The 18,333-nt window shown below is 40.2% G+C and overlaps 1 protein-coding gene across 2 annotated transcripts in view; it reads left to right on the top strand.

Annotated features, from left to right (window-relative positions):
- LOC117497017 (USP6 N-terminal-like protein) overlaps positions 1–16,135 on the top strand; it is a 25,923-nt gene extending 9,788 nt beyond the window's left edge. For both annotated transcript variants that reach the window (XM_034148902.1, XM_034148903.1), the window contains 12 exons: positions 420–505; positions 585–624; positions 1,395–1,475; positions 2,404–2,511; positions 3,182–3,291; positions 5,558–5,606; positions 7,049–7,169; positions 7,906–8,000; positions 8,169–8,234; positions 11,594–11,693; positions 12,093–12,245; positions 14,093–16,135. In XM_034148902.1, the coding sequence (XP_034004793.1) occupies positions 420–505; positions 585–624; positions 1,395–1,475; positions 2,404–2,511; positions 3,182–3,291; positions 5,558–5,606; positions 7,049–7,169; positions 7,906–8,000; positions 8,169–8,234; positions 11,594–11,693; positions 12,093–12,245; positions 14,093–14,613 (1,530 nt within the window). In that variant the 3' untranslated portion in view covers positions 14,614–16,135. The remainder of the gene's footprint in view (positions 1–419; positions 506–584; positions 625–1,394; positions 1,476–2,403; positions 2,512–3,181; positions 3,292–5,557; positions 5,607–7,048; positions 7,170–7,905; positions 8,001–8,168; positions 8,235–11,593; positions 11,694–12,092; positions 12,246–14,092) is intronic.
- Positions 16,136–18,333: the final 2,198 nt, after the last annotated feature.

Genomic DNA, 18,333 nt, shown 5'->3' with positions numbered 1-18,333 from the left:
AAAGGCTCACATCTCAAAGTTCCTCTCCCCCCTGAAACGCCTCCATTGGACTCCTTTGTTTACTTCCTGAACATAGGAACATCACTATATAACACTCGCTCTTCTATTGGCTAGCGCTCCAACACATGATAGGCTAAGGGGCAGGACATTTCTAAGTGGTTGACCAATCACAACAGAGTCGGCCAGCTAACCAATCAGAGCAGACTGGGCTCTGGTTTCAGACAGAGGGTGAAAAGAGGTGCTGCAGCAGAGGCAGTATGAGAACAATAAAGACCTGTTTGAACATTAAAGCATGAAGACATGTCCCAGGAGAGACAGAAACACAACTCCATAAATGCTTTAAAAATGCCCCCAAATGTATTTGTTAAAGTAAATGTAAATCTGTGTGTGTGTGTGTGTGTGTGTGTGTGTGTGTGCAGGGCAGGCAGGGCGGGGTGCAGATCGACCCCTGGGAAGATCCCGACTTCAGCATCTACAAAGTCATCGACCGATTCGGCTTCATGCAGTAAGTCGGTGATTTGTATCCTGCTCACATGCAGACAGCAGCTCCCTGTGAATCTCTGACGGTTCTTAATCTGTTTCAGTGAAGACGAGCTGCCGGCCCCGACTGCACACGAGGAAAAGGTAAAGGAGGAAAGGTCAGATCTGTGTCCTGCAGCAAGATGTCAGGTGTCAAAAGAGTGGTGCAGGAATGAGTCCTAAAACCTGAAATAAGTCAGAATTGTATCACTTCCTCTCCCCTGGTCTGGAGTCAGTGGTTTTTTGAATGTGTTTTTGGTTGTTAGCTTGAATAAAGGCCTGCGTTAACACAAGCTGAAGAGATTTTAACATTTTGTTCTACGACATAAAACACATCAGTAAATACCCCACTGGTGAATTTAAAACCAGGTTGCCATGAAGTGTCTAAAGGAGACAACTAAACGTCATCACGCCCAGACACAGAAATACGTAATCTCAGCACCACTCTATATTGACCTACAGTCACATCTAACATGCTAAGCACAGCTTCCTATAGCTTGACAGCTAGCTCGCAAGCTATCTTTCCAAACCCGTCCTTACTGAAAATGGGGAAAAATTCACTGCTGTTGCACATATTTTGTCGTTATCATTAAGTGCAAGTTTTCTGACAACAGGGTACGTTCTGAATTCTCTCTCTGTTCTGAATACAAAGACACATTATACCAAAGAATGGACTTCCACCTGAGTCCCACAGAGGTTTTTGAAGAAAAGGAGGAAAGTCAAGCAAACGGCAGCCCTCCAATTAAACTAATTTATTTTGAGTTGATCTAACCTTAGTAAATCTCATAAGTAAAATTATAATTACATTTTTTGTTACACCCATAAAACCTGCATTAGTATTGTTGAGTAATAACCTGTGTCTGTCTCCATCTCAGAGGAAGCAGCTGGAGATCGAGAGGGTGGAGAAGTGGCTGAAGATGGTGAATAAGTGGGACAAATACAAGAACAGTGACAGGGTGAGGAACAACACACACACACACACACACACACACACACACACACACACACACACACACACACACACACACACACACACACACACACACACACACACACACACACACACACACACACACACACACCATAATCTTCTTGGAAAGTGCACATAATTGCTGACAAGTATGCAAAGTGTTTTCGTGTTTCCATTTGCTCACCACAACTGTGTCAACAGTCAAATTACACTTAACCGAGGCTTGCCTTTTGTAACGTCACTCGTAAAATATGAAACTAGAAGATATTTGGAGGAGGAAAACCTAATTTACAACATTTACAAACCTATAAAAAGCTTACAAGGACAGATACAGTCATTGGTTTGTCCTTCTATCTATTTCATCTCTTTGTGTGCAGTCCATGATGTGTGTAGTTTGTGTGAATGAAGCTCTGTTTCTGGGTATAAACACTTTGTCGCTCAACGATGGAGACAAATGGTAACTGTGGAAACAATAATAAAATGAAAGTACTCATTTGAGTATTTTCAGATGATTTAAATGAACCATTTCCACACTTTTGCAGCCAGTAAAAGCACACACACACACACACACACACACACACACACACACACACACACACACACACACACACACACACACACACACACACACACACACACACACACACACACACACACACACACACACACACACACACACACACACACACACACACACACACACACACACACACACACACACAACCACACACACACACACACACACAAACCTACTAATCTGTATGCTCAGTGAAATAGTTTCAAAATTAAATGTTTTTTGTACCTGTGGATTTGGTCGTAGGTGTATAATCTTTCTGACTCACGCTTCGCAGATTCAGATATCTACACCGTCTGTTTATTTATTTGATATTCTCTTTGTGTGTATGATGTCTCAGATGGTGAAGCGGGTGTATAAAGGCGTCCCGCTGCAGCTGAGAGGACGAGCCTGGGCTCTGATGCTGGACGTGGAGCGGCAGAAGAAGGAGAACGAGGGGAAGTACGAGGTGTGTGTGTGTACTTTAATAACATCATGTTATTGATGTTAGCAGGAAGTGTGTGAGAGGAGTTTAGATAAAAAGAGGAGATGGAGGACATGTGTCTTTGTTTTTAAACTATTAGCATTAGTCTGAGCGTTGGCTATTCTTCCTGGGGTCCAGACTAACAAACAGTCACACACACACACACACACTTTATGGAGGTACATTTGTGTCAATGTTACTTGTGTGAATAGATTGACAATAAATGTGTACATATCTAATCAGTTAATTTAGAACACTTTCCACAAATGCAAAAAAGAAACGTTTAAACTCCAAAATATTTTGAAAGTTTCTAACAAAATTACAAAATATACAAACAAGTTACACGAATACAAATATAACAATTATATATTTAATTATTTGGATTGATGTAAAAGTAAACCTTGGTGTGTTTACAATTCATATCCATTGATGTAGATATGAGATCAAACAAATACAATTTATTTTCAAAAATGCTTTTGAGTTACTTGTAAATCAACCAGAAAATAATGGTCAGCTTATTCTATAATTAAAATAGATAATGAAAGATAATAAAATATGTATTATCTGAAAACTGAAATCTGTCAGTAAAATCAGATCAGATATATATGTTTTAACCGGTTTTAACCTATACAAATATTTTTGGTTGCCTCTTCAGAAAATGAAGGAGCAGGCGCTGCTGTGCTCGGCTGAGATCAAACAGATCGACCTGGACATCAACCGCACCTTCAGAAACCACGTGATGTTCATGGATCGCTTCGGAGTCAAGTGAGTCTCAGAGATAAAAACTGGCTTCAGGCAGAATCTGCATCTGTCATCTTTTCTTATCAGGTGGAGCAGCACTCACTTTACTGGGTGAAATGGGAAAATCCCATTGGCTTTTTGAGCTGGGAACATGGGATATGCTGCCTTCAGGGTCCACTAGGAAATATGTCATCACTGCACCTCTCTATTACAGCTGCTATTGCACATGAAAACATATTGAAAGATTACAATTTAATCTGAAAGCCCTGAAGAACAAACTACAGTTTCCATGTCTCTTAACATGTCAGCCTCCCATCATGGTCCTAACCACAGTTTAGATTTAGAAAGTGTTGCACATGTGTAGTGTAGCGACCCCGCAGTAACATTTTTATTTGAGGGGGGCTGTTGGGGAACCTGATCCGTCACTCAGGGAAGTCACCGGCAGTTTAACTCACCGCAGGCCGGCTCAGTGGAAAACACTCAGATATTCACCAGGAGTTCAGCGGACCTGCAGAAATGAGAAACAGAGAGCAGCTCTGTAGCTCTGCAGGAAATATGATCTGAGGCCTGTACTACGAAGCCGGATTTTCCTAACCTGGATATGTTTGAGTTAGCCGGTTGGCCCAATCCAAAACATACGCGCTCTGGCTAAACTGTACTACGACGCTGGTTATCAAGTGGATCGCTCAAGCCAGCCGTGTCCTATCTAGTTAGGTGCGCGTTCACATGAAAGGGGAGGTATTTGGAGCATTCGACCAATCTCAAACATGGACAAGCGTACTGACAGCGCAGCGTCATACTTCCTGAATGAAAAGTGAACTTTAATATTAGTCAAATATGAAGAAGTTAAACTTAAACATCCATGACTTAAACACTTTATCCAGGATAAAAGCCACATAGCTGCACCTGCAAGGTGAATACAGCTGGTAAAAGAAAAAGTGTTTGAATGCGTACATTAACAGGTTTATGAAATCACTGCCCCGTCCAAGACACGAGTGGATCTGACTTTAATTACATTTGACTCGAGTGTTTCGTCAACTTAATGTGTTGCTTAAAATAATACTTCTGCATACAGTATGTGACACTGTGAGTGTTGCACGGCCAGATACGGCTCAAGAAGCTGACTCAAATAAGGAAATATATGATACATTATGATGTGATATGATATGAATGATAATGGGACACATCTACGTCTGCACTCACAGTGCCGCGGACTGTACTTAATGTTACTCTGATCCGGTTACTTATGTCGTGGCAGATATTTAAGTAAGCTTTCTTAACGCTAATGTTATAATAGTCAGATTGCTCTGAAGATGGGAGGGGATATTCTATTAATTTTCACGTTCATACAGTCAGTTGATTTTTGCCGGCCGTCTTTCCTGCAACGGCAGTTTTTCTGTATTTCCTCTATCCTGTAATATGACTTGATAGCTTTAAACTCCGCACACGGAGCTCTGATTGGTCAGCAGGCGGTGCTTTCACTGAGTTGATCTCTTAGCCTGCAACCTAACCTCCTCCCGAGGAGGTTAGCCGCTCAGCATAAGTTACCATGGAGATCTAGCCCGCTAAAAAGAGAACCAGCGTCGTAGGACCGGAAAGCCCGAGTTTTCCCTGAAGTCAGCCGGCTAAGCGAAAATCCGGCTTCGTAGTACAGGCCTCTGGTCTCTGTTAAGGTTTATTTATTTGTTGTGATGTATTGTATGTATTCTTGGAAATGTTCTTTATTCTATTTTGTTTGTGTATTCAAAGGTCACTTTTTCATGTCTTTTAGATATCATTATCACCTGAAGGTCCTCCTAGAGCACCATTGTGTTTTTCTTAAACCAATCATATTGTCAACAATCATATTGTCAACAATCCTATTGTTGACAAAGAGTATAATAGGGGACCCTACATTTGTGTTCAGTTTTGTCTGTTTTCTTTATATTTATTTTATTTTTTTATTTTTTTTGTCTTCTTTTAAATGTATTTTGACTGTAAAAAATACATTTGTTCGGTTTTTTTATTCTGTCGTAGCTTGCCTGTTTTATTTCCTTCTTATCTGAGGAGTCTCACCATGTTTATTTATTTGTTTGTTTGTTTAGATCCTATTAGCTGTATTTCCCTTTCTGGGTTCGCCATTAACATCTTTAACAATAATATGTATGTTACATTTTTAGACATGAAGGTAACACCTCTAATGGCCGACTTACTTTATGGTGACTATTAATAGAAAACAGTTTAGGAGATAAATCAGTGTCACATCATTCATAGAAAGGTTCTTTAACTTCCTCTGTGTTCCTGTGTGCAGGCAGCAGGCTCTCTTCAGCGTCCTCTCTGCATACTCCGTCTACAACACAGTAAGTTCATGTATCCAAACCTAGACTTCAATAGTGTTTTGGTCAAAAACTTGAAATGGTAGTGCTTTTAGACTAAGCTGCCCCATACTAATCTCCCAAATCAAACACAACAGCCCATCCTGTGTGTCGCTAACGTTAGCATCATCTCAGGCTACTCTTGCAAGGATCTGCACAGCATGCAGGATAATCCACACATTTGTTTTAATACAGCGCCTCGATATGATTATATTCAGCCATTAAAGGACTCTGGCGCATTTCCACTACACGGCCTCGCTCGGCCTCGCTCGGTATGGCTAGGCCTCGTTAGGACTGGCTCACTTTATGGCGCATTTCCATTACAGTTTAGGAACTGGGGTAGTATCTATAGTAACGCAGTGTAGGCGGAGCCGTGACGTCATCTTCAATGAAAACCCCAGAAAAACAACACAGCCGTTAGCTGTTAGCACTCAGAGCTCACAGCTCCTCATATATGTTCAGAAACTAGACAAAAGTTAAACAAGTACAAACCACAGACTGCCTGTGTCATGGCGAATACAGTCGCTGCTTTATTTATGTCTGTATAGGCCGTTGTTGTGAGTGTGGACAGTCGGAGCATATACTGCGTTAGCTTAGCCAATCTCCATTTAGAAAACACGCATTTTAAAAGGTTTTTCGCCTGCCGTCTGTCTGCAGACTTGACAAAGCATTAATTCATGGTTTTTACTAACCGGTATCAGTATGTTGTTACTTCGGCATCATTTTGAAACGTGTATTACAATTAAATCACGGTCAAATATGTCCATCTTGTTGTAGTTGTAGCCCCCTTGCCAGCGATTCTCTCTCTAGTTTAGCATACTCAGCCCGACTCAGCCTCGTTGTCTCTGGCCCTAGAACCACGATTTTATGAGGCCAGAAAAACTGTGAATTAGGACCCGCCGGCCGGTACTAGGCCAAGTGGAAACGCAACCAAAGACGGGCCGCTGACGTCACAGCTCTCTTAAACCGGGCTCCGCGCTGTAGTGGAAACGCGCCAGAAAGAGCCACTGTGATATTTATTATTCTATTATCAGGATTACTGCTTCAGAGCTCAACAAGAGTTACAAGTCAAACGTAACTAATGATATAAAATGAGAGGAGTGTTTTCTGTTCTCTAACAAGTGTGCAAAGATTTTTAAATGCTTTGCTCTTGAAACTAATTAATGTTGTTAAAGTGGATTTATCGATTAGTCGTAAACCTTTGTGATAAACAATTGATCGTAAACGTGTTTTTTCATTAAGGAATTGCAGAAAATGCACCCAAATGTAGATTGTCTGCTTTTCTCCTTGTAATATAATATAATTAACAATATCTTTGGGTTGTTCGCTGACAAAATAGGACTTTTAAAGCTTTATACATGTTATATTTCCACGACACAACTGACTCTCCCTTGTTGTTGTTGTTGTTGTTTATTTGTGTCCTGCAGGAGGTGAGCTACTGTCAGGGGATGAGTCAGATCGCCGCTCTGCTGCTGATGTTCCTGAACGAGGAGGACGCCTTCTGGGCGCTGTCGCAGCTGCTGACACACCACACACACGGCATGCACGGTGAGAACACACACACACACACACACACACACACACACACACACACACACACACACACACACACACACACCACACACACACACACACACACACACACACACACACACACTCACACTGTGTATGTGAGAAACAGCAGCAAGCTTCACAGGAACATCCAATGTGACTCATGCATCTGTTTTAAGGTGAAATGCTCAGAAAAAGGAAACAAATGTTGGACTTATTTCCCTCTACAGGAACTGTGACGTGATTTTGAGTTTATTATTTTGACCTTATTCAGAAATAGAATACTTTATATATCCCAGCGGAGCAAATTGGGTTTTGTGATAGTCGCTCCATTTAAGAATAACAAAAAATAAAACATAAATTGGATAAAATTGAATTGATACTCATATAAATATAAGAAGAAGTAAAATGTCCGATAAGAGATCAAATAACTTTTAATATTTTACTACTTTCATTTATCAGATTAGGGGTTAAGTAAGCGGTTGTTTTTTAAATTGTTTTTGTTGATGTCAAAATATAGTAATTATGATTCCTGAAGAAAAAAAAGCCTGTTAATTCTGCTATTGTTCAAAACCAATATACTAACGGTATTCAGAATGTACATGTAAAGATGTTTATTGTTTTCACCAATATTCCTGAAAATGCTTTGGCAGTACTTCGACTGTACGCCAATGACGATGTTTGAATCTGAAGTGTGATTAAGAAACGCCTCTCTCCTCTCTTTCTTCTTCAGGGTTTTTTGTCCCGGGTTTCCCCAAACTGCAGCGCTTTCAGACTCATCACGATCAGATCATTTCCAAACTCAACCCCAAGCTGAAGAAACATCTGGTGAGATCTCACTGACACAAACACATCGAAGACACAGCAACAATATGTCAGATGTGTCAATCCATCACATTTTATTGATACAGCCCAATTTTAAAAGCACACATTGACAGAGTGTGTGGGGTTGGGGTCGGTGTTGTGATGTTAATGTGATTCTCTCTCCGTCTGCAGGACAGGGAGCAGATGTCTGCGGGGATCTACAGCACAAAGTGGTTCCTGCAGTGCTTCATCGACAGGGTCAGAAAACTCAATTATTGTGCTGTAGTTGTAGAGGCTAAGCCAACGCTTTAAGCCTCTGAGGATCCGCTATGTTGGCGTAATTGACGCACACAAAGTTTGCCAGTAGAATAAAAGTCCGATGCAAAGTTTCCAGTTAAATACAGTCCATTTATTTCCTTTTCACTGGTTTCCATTTAACTTGCTTTGTTTTCTCATTCCCCATACACGATATCAACGGTTCACACAATACCTTTAGCAAACGTTTGGTGTGTGTGTGTGTGTGTGTGTGTGGTGTGTGTGTGTGTGTGTGTGTGTGTGTGTGTGTGTGTGTGTGTGTGTGTGTGTGTGTGTGTGTGTGTGTGTGTGTGTGTGTGTGTGTGTGTGTGTGTGTGTGTGTGTGTGTGTGTGTGTGTGTGTGTGTGTGTGTGTGTGTGTGTGGTGTGTGTGTGTGTGTGTGTGGTGTGTGTGTGTGTGTGTGTGTGTGTTTGTGTGTGTGTGTGTGTGTGTGTGTGTGTGTGTGTGTGTGTGTGTGGTGTGTGTGTGTGTGTGTGTGTGTGTGTGTGTGTGTGTGTGTGTGTGTGTGTGTGTGTGTGTGTGTTTTCTACATGTGTGTTCTCTGTGTGTGTTCTCCGTGGGTGTTTCTCAATGTCGAGGACGCTTCCTTGGTAGGACATGTCCCTCCGAGTCAGGTCCTTCAGAAGCGAGGCAAGAATCCTTCCTAGCCTCGGAAAACGAAGAATTGTGGAACAGGCTAACAGGTGTGCGTCATTTCCGAGGCCCCGCCTTAAATGGAGTGCGATTTCCACCAAAGATTTGGGAAATTGGTCCGTGCGCAAAGCATTGTGGGGATTTTAAGACCACGGAGGATACACATGTGCAGCCTCGAAATTTCCCGCAACGAAGTACGCCGGCCTCGGTAGAATTCCAAGCATCCTGGACATTGGAACAGTCCTTCGGCGGGACTCGATGACGTAGCATCCTTGAAATAGTGGCTCTGGAGCAGCCTTCCTCGACATTGAGAAACACCCCGTGTGTGTTCTTCGTGTGTGTGTTCCGTGGGTGGTCAAAAACTGTATGGCCTTCCGGCGGAACCTCTAACCACAAACATTGGTTCCTACCTTTATACCCACAGTGTTAATTGGCTCCTACACCAGTTAAAAAACATGTAAAGTCACATTTGGACAGATATCATCATTATGATATATCATTGCAAAGATAACAATTCATAATCCACAGGACAACGTATGATCTTTTTTATCAGATTAAGAGTGTCCTTTACATTACATTTGTATTTAAATGAATCTTTTGGGAGGAAACCTAAGGAAAAGTAACATTTGAATGTCCAATTTACAATTTATTTATTATTGGTTTATTTAAGGACAGACAAATACACATGAAAACGACTATTCCGCAATTTTTTCCCCATTTATTCTCATTTGGTTTTTCCAATAAAATACGGGTACAAATGTATACTCCCCAAGAAGAAAAAGGATATTAGTAAAACAGATAAATAAATAATCACAATGATTGTAAACTAAGTAAATACATTAACATCCTATACAGAAATATACAATTATTAGTATATAAAAACGTTACTTTAAAGGTGTTTGTAAAGACCGCTATGTGTGTGAATTCTGTGTATGAATAGAAACAAAAGAAAAGTGTAAAACTGTCCTTAAATATCTTATTTTGAATGACTCTATTACAAAGAAATCTCATACTATACGCTGTGAATCTAGCCAAATCAAATCCATGGAGCAGAGTCATTTTAATGTGGATATCATCTAAATAAATAGTCAACATTACACAGTAAGTCAAACTTTATCTACAGAAAACATCACTTCTTTACAACAGCAAGTTATTACCAAAACAGAATTGCCTTTTTTTAAAGATAACTTTTCATGGTTTCAGCAGAAAATGTTGATATTTGAGCTCTGGGACTTTATAAGAGAGCATTAAGAGCTGTGAAGTTGAACTGCTATTAGTCTCCTCCGTGCTTACCCACAATCCTGCGGTGGTGGTTTGGCAGCTTTAGCCGCTGTCAGCACTTTACTGCGAGGGGCACGGGGCCTCTGAGGTCTGAGAGCAAACCAACAAACCTCCTGACTCTGGACACGAGCAGAAAGAGGCAGAAACTCTGACGTAAACACAGGGAATGAAGTGGCAGTGATATAGAGAGAGAAGGCAAAAGTACACACATCCTTTACTCAAGTAGAAGTACAGATACTTGTGTTTAAAAATACTCTGGTGAAAGTAGAAGTACTGACTAAACTTCTTAAAGTAAAAGTAAAGAAGTATGGGCTTTGAAATGTACTTCAGTAAAAAGTACCCATAACTAGCAGCTGTTTTAAAGAGTACCTGACCTCCCTTTATATTAATAGAACAATAATGTCATTGTTAGCTAATGAATGTTTCCATGCTGAACAACGGCAACATGACAACGTTTTCATTGGTCCCTCTTCTTTAGAGAAGACCAGGAAATGATGGATACACGGATCGTGTTCAAATCAATAGGCACGCAATGACTCTAAATAATAATGATCACGCCACCAAACACACATTCAAACTAAAGGAACCAGCCTGTTTGGGAAATGTAAGAAGTAGAAAGTACAGGTATTTGTGTTCAAAGTGTAAGAAGTAGAAAGTACAGGTATTTGTGTTCAAAATGTAAGAAGTAGAAAGTTCAGGTATTTGGGTTCAAAGTGTAAGAAGTAGAAAGTACAGGTATTTGAGTTCAAAATGTAAGAAGTAGAAAGTACAGGTATTTGTGTTCAACATGTAAGAAGTAGAAAGTACAGGTATTTGTGTTCAAAATGTAAGAAGTAGAAAGTACAGGTATTTGTGTTCAAAGTGTAAGAAGTAGAAAGTACAGGTATTTGTGTTCAAAATGTAAGAAGTAGAAAGTACAGGTATTTGAGTTCAAAATGTAAGAAGTAGAAAGTACAGGTATTTGTGTTCAACATGTAAGAAGTAGAAAGTACAGGTATTTGGGTTCAAAATGTAAGAAGTCAAAGTTAAAAGTCATCAGAAAATAAGTAGTGGAGTAAAGTACTGATACCAGATAAATGTACTTCAGTACAGTAACGAAGTATTTGTACTCCACCACTTCCCACCTCTGGTGGGGACACACACAAACAAAACACCTCTCCCCACACCACAACATATTTGTATACAACCATCCGACTCATAAACTAGACATATTAAAGTAATGAAAAAACATGGTTGTGCTTTGTTCTACCTCGGGTAGGGGTATCTCAACTTTTAGGGGCCTTAGTTCCTCTACTAGTTGGACAGGGGTGGGAGTGATGGAGAGCTCTCGGATAGAAGCTGTTCCTCCGTCTGTTGGTGTGTGATTTGTTGTGTTGTGTTTCCTGCAGACGCCGTTCACGCTGACTCTTCGTCTCTGGGACATTTTCATCCTGGAGGGAGAGAGGCTTCTCACCGCCATGTCTTACACCATCCTGAAGATACACAAGAGTAAGGACTGGAACATTCATACTTATCCATTGAATTAAAGAAACCCTAAAATTGTTATTTCTCTATCAAACAGTATATCAAAAAGAAAAGTCATCATTTTGATTTCAATAATCATTTGTCTGATTAAAGAATAAGTCAAAAAGTATTATGAACGTAGTTTCTTTAGTTGATACATAATGTGTGTGTGTGTGTGTGTGTGTGTGTGTGTGTGTGTGTGTGTGTGTGTGTGTGGTGTGTGTGTGTGTGTGTGTGTGTGTGTGTGTGTGTGTGTGTGTGTGTGTGTGTGTGTGTGTGTGTGTGTGTGTGTGTGTGTGTGTGTGTGTGTGTGTGTGTGTGTGTGTGTGTGTGTGTGTGTGTGTGTGTGTGTGTGTGTGTGTGTGTGTGTGTGTGTGTGTGTAGGGCGCATGTTGAAGATGTCTCTGGAGGAGCTCAGAGAGTTTCTGCAGGAGAGAATCGCTCAGACGTTTTACTTCAGTGACGACGAGGTCATCGAGCAGCTGCAGAGCTCCATGATGGAGCTGAGGAAGAGGAAGCTCGACCTTCCTCCTCCAGGTACATCTACACACACATCTACATACATCTACATACACCTACACACATCTACACATACCTACACACACCTTCACACACCTACACACATCTACACACACCTACACACATCTGCACACACCTACACACACTTACACACACCTACACACACCTTCACAGATCTACACATACCTACACACACCTTCACACACCTACACACATCTACACACACCTACACACACTTACACACACCTACACACACCTTCACAGATCTACACATACCTACACACACCTTCACACACCTACACACATCTACACACACCTACACACACTTACACACACTTACACACACCTACACACACCTTCACAGATCTACACATACCTACACACACCTTCACACACCTACACACATCTACACACACCTACACACATCTGCACACACCTACACACACTTACACACACCTACACACACCTTCACAGACCTACACACTCACTGAAAGTCCCTGAGTGTGTTGCATGGGTTAAACCTGAATACACACTCATAGATAAAAACATAATTATTTGAGGATATTTTTCAAATAAATGACTTCTTTACAGTACCTCACAGAGGAAGTCATCTCTACCTTAATAAAGGGCCATACAAATATATAATAGACGAATATTATAATATTACAATATGGTTCACAGAATTAAACAATTTTAACCATCATTTTTCAGAATTTGAACCCAGTACGCAGTTTCTTTCAAACACACATCTCTACCTTATATAAACATATATAATATATTCATATTATAATATTTAATTATGTGAAGCATAATTAAATATCTTAACCATCTGCTTTCAGAATTTGAACCCAGTTCGCAGTTTTTTTGAAATATCACAGGTGTTTTTGTAAAAAATAGAACAAAAAATACATTTTATATACAAAATATGTTATGCTAATTAAATGCTTAAGGGAATCTAGTTGTTTCCCTTTATGGGTTAAGTCAATTATAATCAACAACATTAACTTAAATCAGTGTTTCTCAAAGTGGGGGGCACAGAGGCATGACAGGGGGGGGGGGGCGAGAGACCAGGAGGAACAATTGTTATGACAACGTCGGCATGACCGGCGGAAACACTAAACTGTTGTGTCGTGTAGTGACACTGAGAAACCTATGAGGACGCTGTAAGACACAGGTGTGTTCAAGGTTCAAGGTTCTTTATTGTCAAACTAACATAGCTACAGAGTAATTATGTCGTTGAAAATCTTATGTCACAGGCTTCTCCAACAATGCAACATAATAATACAGATAGTAAAAGTAATACAAAAAGAAAAATAGTTCTAAAATAAAGTGAGTATGTGGAATAGTGCAGTACGAGTCTATATACAAGTTATTGGAATGATATATATTAGATAGTAGATATATATTACTAAGTAATGCACATGATGAGGATGGAAGGTCAAGCCTGCAACCCCGATTTGAAAAAATGTGCAGTGCAAAAACCGGCTCTTTGCAGCCACTGTGATAAGACACACTTCTTTGCCAAATATCAGCATTTTCTTTCTTTTCATTTCTTTGCACAGATTGCAAAGTGGCAAAGTATTATAGGTTATTGATCTAGCAAAGCGATTGCACAATTATATTATTTATTATAATTTTTGAGCACACAGACTTCTGGAGCATTGTTTTATTATCACTGTTCTAGCAAAGTGATTTTTTAAATTTTTTGAAAGGAATGCTCACGTTCATATTGATGTATTTTAATAAATGTTAACTTGGCCCATTACGTGACTATTTGTGTTGGGGGGGCCCCGACTTTTTTTTTTCTCCAAACACACAAGAAGTTAGAGAACCACTGACTTAAATGCACCTGTTTGGTTTTTCAGGAAAGCCAGAGGAGCGTCCCCGTCTGCCTCTGGGTCTCGAGCTGCCCCCCCCCAGAGGGAAGACCTCCGCAGCCGGCCTCAGCCTGAACATCATCGACTCCCCTGACCAGAGCCCCTCCAAGGACCCCCGGGACCTGGACCTGGACCCTGAGCAGGAGGAGGAGTCCAGGGTCATCATCCACAGCCAGCTCCCCCCCGACGGCTCCCCGCTGACGGGCCCTCCGCCTTACCGGCCCCCGGAGGAAACCCCAGATAAAAACACAGATCAACGCTCCCCTTCCTCCACAGACGACTCCTCTCTCGTGGCCCCTCACTCCTGCAGGATCCCGCGGACCTTCTCGGCCCCCGTGATGCACGCTGCCCCCCCCCAGAGTCTGTCTGCGGAGGAGGAGAGGGCGGAGGACCGGTACCTGGAGCAGCTGCTGGAGCAGGCCTCCCATCTGCCCAGCAACAGGAACCAGAACCAGAACCAGGACTCAAAGGAAGCGTCAGAGGAAACTCAGGCGGAGGATATCTCATGAAATACGCTCTGAGCATCAGCTCCGTTAAATGTTTGGTTTACATACATGATGTTGATGTAGAACTACAGAAGTATAGTCAGATTATCATTGGTTATATATTTCATATATTCCAAGGAAGCATTGGAAGAAACTTAGGTTGCGGATATTTCATGAAATCAGCTCTGATTCAGCGATTTACTGTAAAGCACGGATCAGCTCCGTTAAATGTTCCAGAACTAGAACTACAGAAGTATAGTCAGATTATCATTGTGGAGCAATAAGATGCTTAAAATATGTCATGTGTTTTCAGGACAAGCAATCATTTTGGTTATATATTTCTCAATTTTCCAAGGAAGCATTGGAAGAAACTTAGGCTGCGGATATATCATGAAATCGGCTCTGTTAAATGTTCCAGTGTCGGCACTTTGGTGATGGTTTACATACATAATGTTGATGTAGAACTACAGACGTATAGTCAGATTATCATTGTGGAGCAATAATATGCTTCAAATATGTCAGGTGTTTCAGGACTAGCAATCATTTTGGTTATATGTTTTCTCAATTTTCCAAGGAAGCATTGGTAGAAACTTAGGCTGCGGATATTTCATTCAATCTGAAACGATTCGGTGATTCAAAGCATGCATCAGCTCCGTTAAATTACCTGCAGATTCAGGCACTTTGGAGGTTTACAGTAATATGTTTGTGAAACACTACAGAAGTATTGTCAGATTATCAATGTGAAGCAATAATTGCTTAAAATATGTCATCAGTTTCAGGACCAGTAATTATTTTGATGATATGATTTGTCGATTTTCCTGGGAAGCATCCGAGGAAACTAAGGCTCTGAATATTCCTTGAAAGTAGCAGCGATTTATTCGATTATCTGCACAAATCGGCTTTGTTTGGTTCATTAAATGTTCTGTTAAGGTACAGATTACGCACTTTGGTGACATGAGAATTTTGGCAAAGAACTATAGAAATATTATCTAGCAATAATCGCTTAGAAATGTGTCATCAGTTTCTGGAACAATAATCATTTTGGTTATCTTACTTGTTGATTTTTAAGAGACAAAGTAAACTACTAACTTTCTGTAACTTTCTAAAAAAAGTGATGACAAAGAATATTTCCTCCATAAGGTATTCAAGTATGTATAATATAATATATAATAGTGACAGTTTGTCAAATGTTGCTCTGCAGGAACTTTGTCGAGTCAAAAAGGGTAAAAAAAAAAACCCTGATCATATCGAACTGAATTTAAATAGTAAAGTAAATCTGTAAACTGACGTGTGAAGTCCAAAATATGTGGGATGTTATCCAGGAAGGGAGGGACTATGAGAAATGATGTTGTGTTGCATTATGGGAAGTGTAGGATGTTGGTGTTTTTTGGCGCTTGATATAATTGGGATTGAAATGTGGCCATTGTGTTTTTAAACTGTCTTCCAACTTTATGTAGATTAAATACTGACCCTAGTAAAACCAATCTTATAATCTCATCAAAATGTAAGTAAGAGTCAATTAGAGGAGGCGCAACTTTTGTTAAAGACAGAATACTTAAAAAAAATCTGATTTTAGTCATTACATTAGAGTACATGTTACTTGTTAGATGCTTTTATCCAAAGCGACTTACATACTCAATACTGTGGACAATCCCCACAGGAGCAGTGTGGGGTGAAGTGTCTTGCCCAGGGACACAACGACATGCTGACTGCAGTGGGGTTTGAACCTGTGCCCCCCTGATCCAAACACCAACGCACTAGTCCACTGCGCCACACGCCTCCCTGTAATCAGTGTGTTATGGTGCTGCAGAAACTATTCTACAGTCTTAAGAAATTCATATCATAGGAGGCGTGTGGCGCAGTGGACTAGTGCGTTGGTGTTCAGATCAGGGGGTCACAGGTTCAAACCCCACTGCAGTTAGCATGTCGTTGTGTCCCTGAGACACTTCACCCCAAATTGCTCTTGTGGGGATTGCCCACAGTATTGAGTATATAAGTCGCTTTGGATAAAAGCGTCTAACAAGTGACATGTCATGTAATATTTGTTTGGTGCAAATCCATACAAGATAAATCCCAACCATGACCATTTTAGTATAGGCTATTATGAAGGGAAAATAATAATTCCCTCCAAAATCCTGAATCTTATTTATATTGCAGTATCATATTTCTTTCCAAATGTCATCATAGTGCCAACGGGATGAATGTGTTAAATTGCAAAAATATTGATAATAGTGTAAATTGATTTGAAAATAATTAAGTATTTAATTACTTAACACAAGGTAAACCCAAGAATCTTTGCAGAACAAACTTACCTAACATCGTCTTTCTAAGTATTTCACAATTGAATCGTTTTTAAATCACACCTCTCTCACTCTGCATGTTATTTGCATTTTGATAGCTTGTGCCAATTTTACAGACACTTGGAAATGTTTCCTGTTCTGAAATACCCGGAAAGTCTCTTTGATGGAGTTTTATAACGAAGCATACGGACATCTTAGAGGCAATCACCCTTTACAAGCAAATACACTTTTTGTAGTTTTGTAACGTTTCCGTGAGAGAACCAAAGTGTTTCTCAGTCGGCCTTTGTAAAGTGTTTGCTAGCAGAGTAACAGTTTTATTTTTTGTACTAATGTCTTGATGCCTTATTTGGATCGGCTTCAGTTCTTCTGTGGACGTTGTTGATGTTTGAACGTTGCACAACAACGGAGGAATTTAACACGAGGACAAAAAGCAACTTTTCAGGAGTTGGACTGAAACCTCTGAGATGGTGAGCTGGCTCACTGTCATGATTGTACGCATTGAAACCAATAGAGTGGTGCAGGGAAGTCCTATTTTTGAAGTAGGACCCTGAAGGCAGCATCACCCACCCTGGTTCCCTCCAAAAAAAGCCAATGGGATTTTCCAATTAGGGTTATTGGAGAAAATAATCTCAACGTTTATGAATTTTACACGTTTTGTTCAGCATAAATCATAAATCATAAATTCATGTTAATATGTGGAGATTACTCCACATATTAACATGAATTTATGATTTTTGAAGTAACAAGCTAATGTAGGACTATAATTAAAGGAACTACAGCACGGTCACATGACGTAGGCGTCTCATTTAGACACTTGTTAGATAGTTGCCAGCAATGTCAAACTGCAAATGTTGGGACCCCAAAGTTTAATGTTTTAAATGTGAAGTAAGGGTCACCAGCAATAGGAAACTGTTAGATGCTAACTTGCCATTTGCGTAGTTAGCATAGGTTGCAGTAAATTGGGGATGATTAGCATTATAGGCTATAAGGACAATATTTCACAACAACTGCTTGGCCAATTTAGAATATGTTATATGAAAAAGATGAGTGTTTTTTTTTTGTTTTAAGATGTTGAATCCATTTCTAACCCTTTCAGAATTCCAAATGGCCGTTCAAACTAGAAGTTGGAAATACTGTATTTCAACTCTTGGTAGAGTTCAAATACTTGAAAAACTCGGTATGGCCCGAAAACCATTGAGTCTAAGGACTCATTCCTGCACCACTCTATTGAGCTAGTTTTAGTGTTTCTTTATAGCTCAGTAATTTATTGTTTTATCTTCTTTGTAAATTGCACCGCTCTTGTGCTCAACGATTTTCAAGAACTGGAATATTTGCTGAGCTCCTTTAACGGTTGAAAATAGCCTTTTTGTGTTTTGAGCCGTGCAGAGCAGAATGTGGATGTCAGATTAGCATTGTGTTTGTACAGTATTGTAGAGAAGCCAGA

Source organism: Trematomus bernacchii, unplaced genomic scaffold (genome assembly GCF_902827165.1).
Source record: "Trematomus bernacchii unplaced genomic scaffold, fTreBer1.1, whole genome shotgun sequence".
Classification (NCBI taxonomy): Eukaryota; Metazoa; Chordata; class Actinopteri; order Perciformes; family Nototheniidae; genus Trematomus; species Trematomus bernacchii.
The sequence above is the reverse complement of the archived record's forward strand: the minus strand, read 5'-3'. Positions and strand labels throughout refer to the sequence as shown.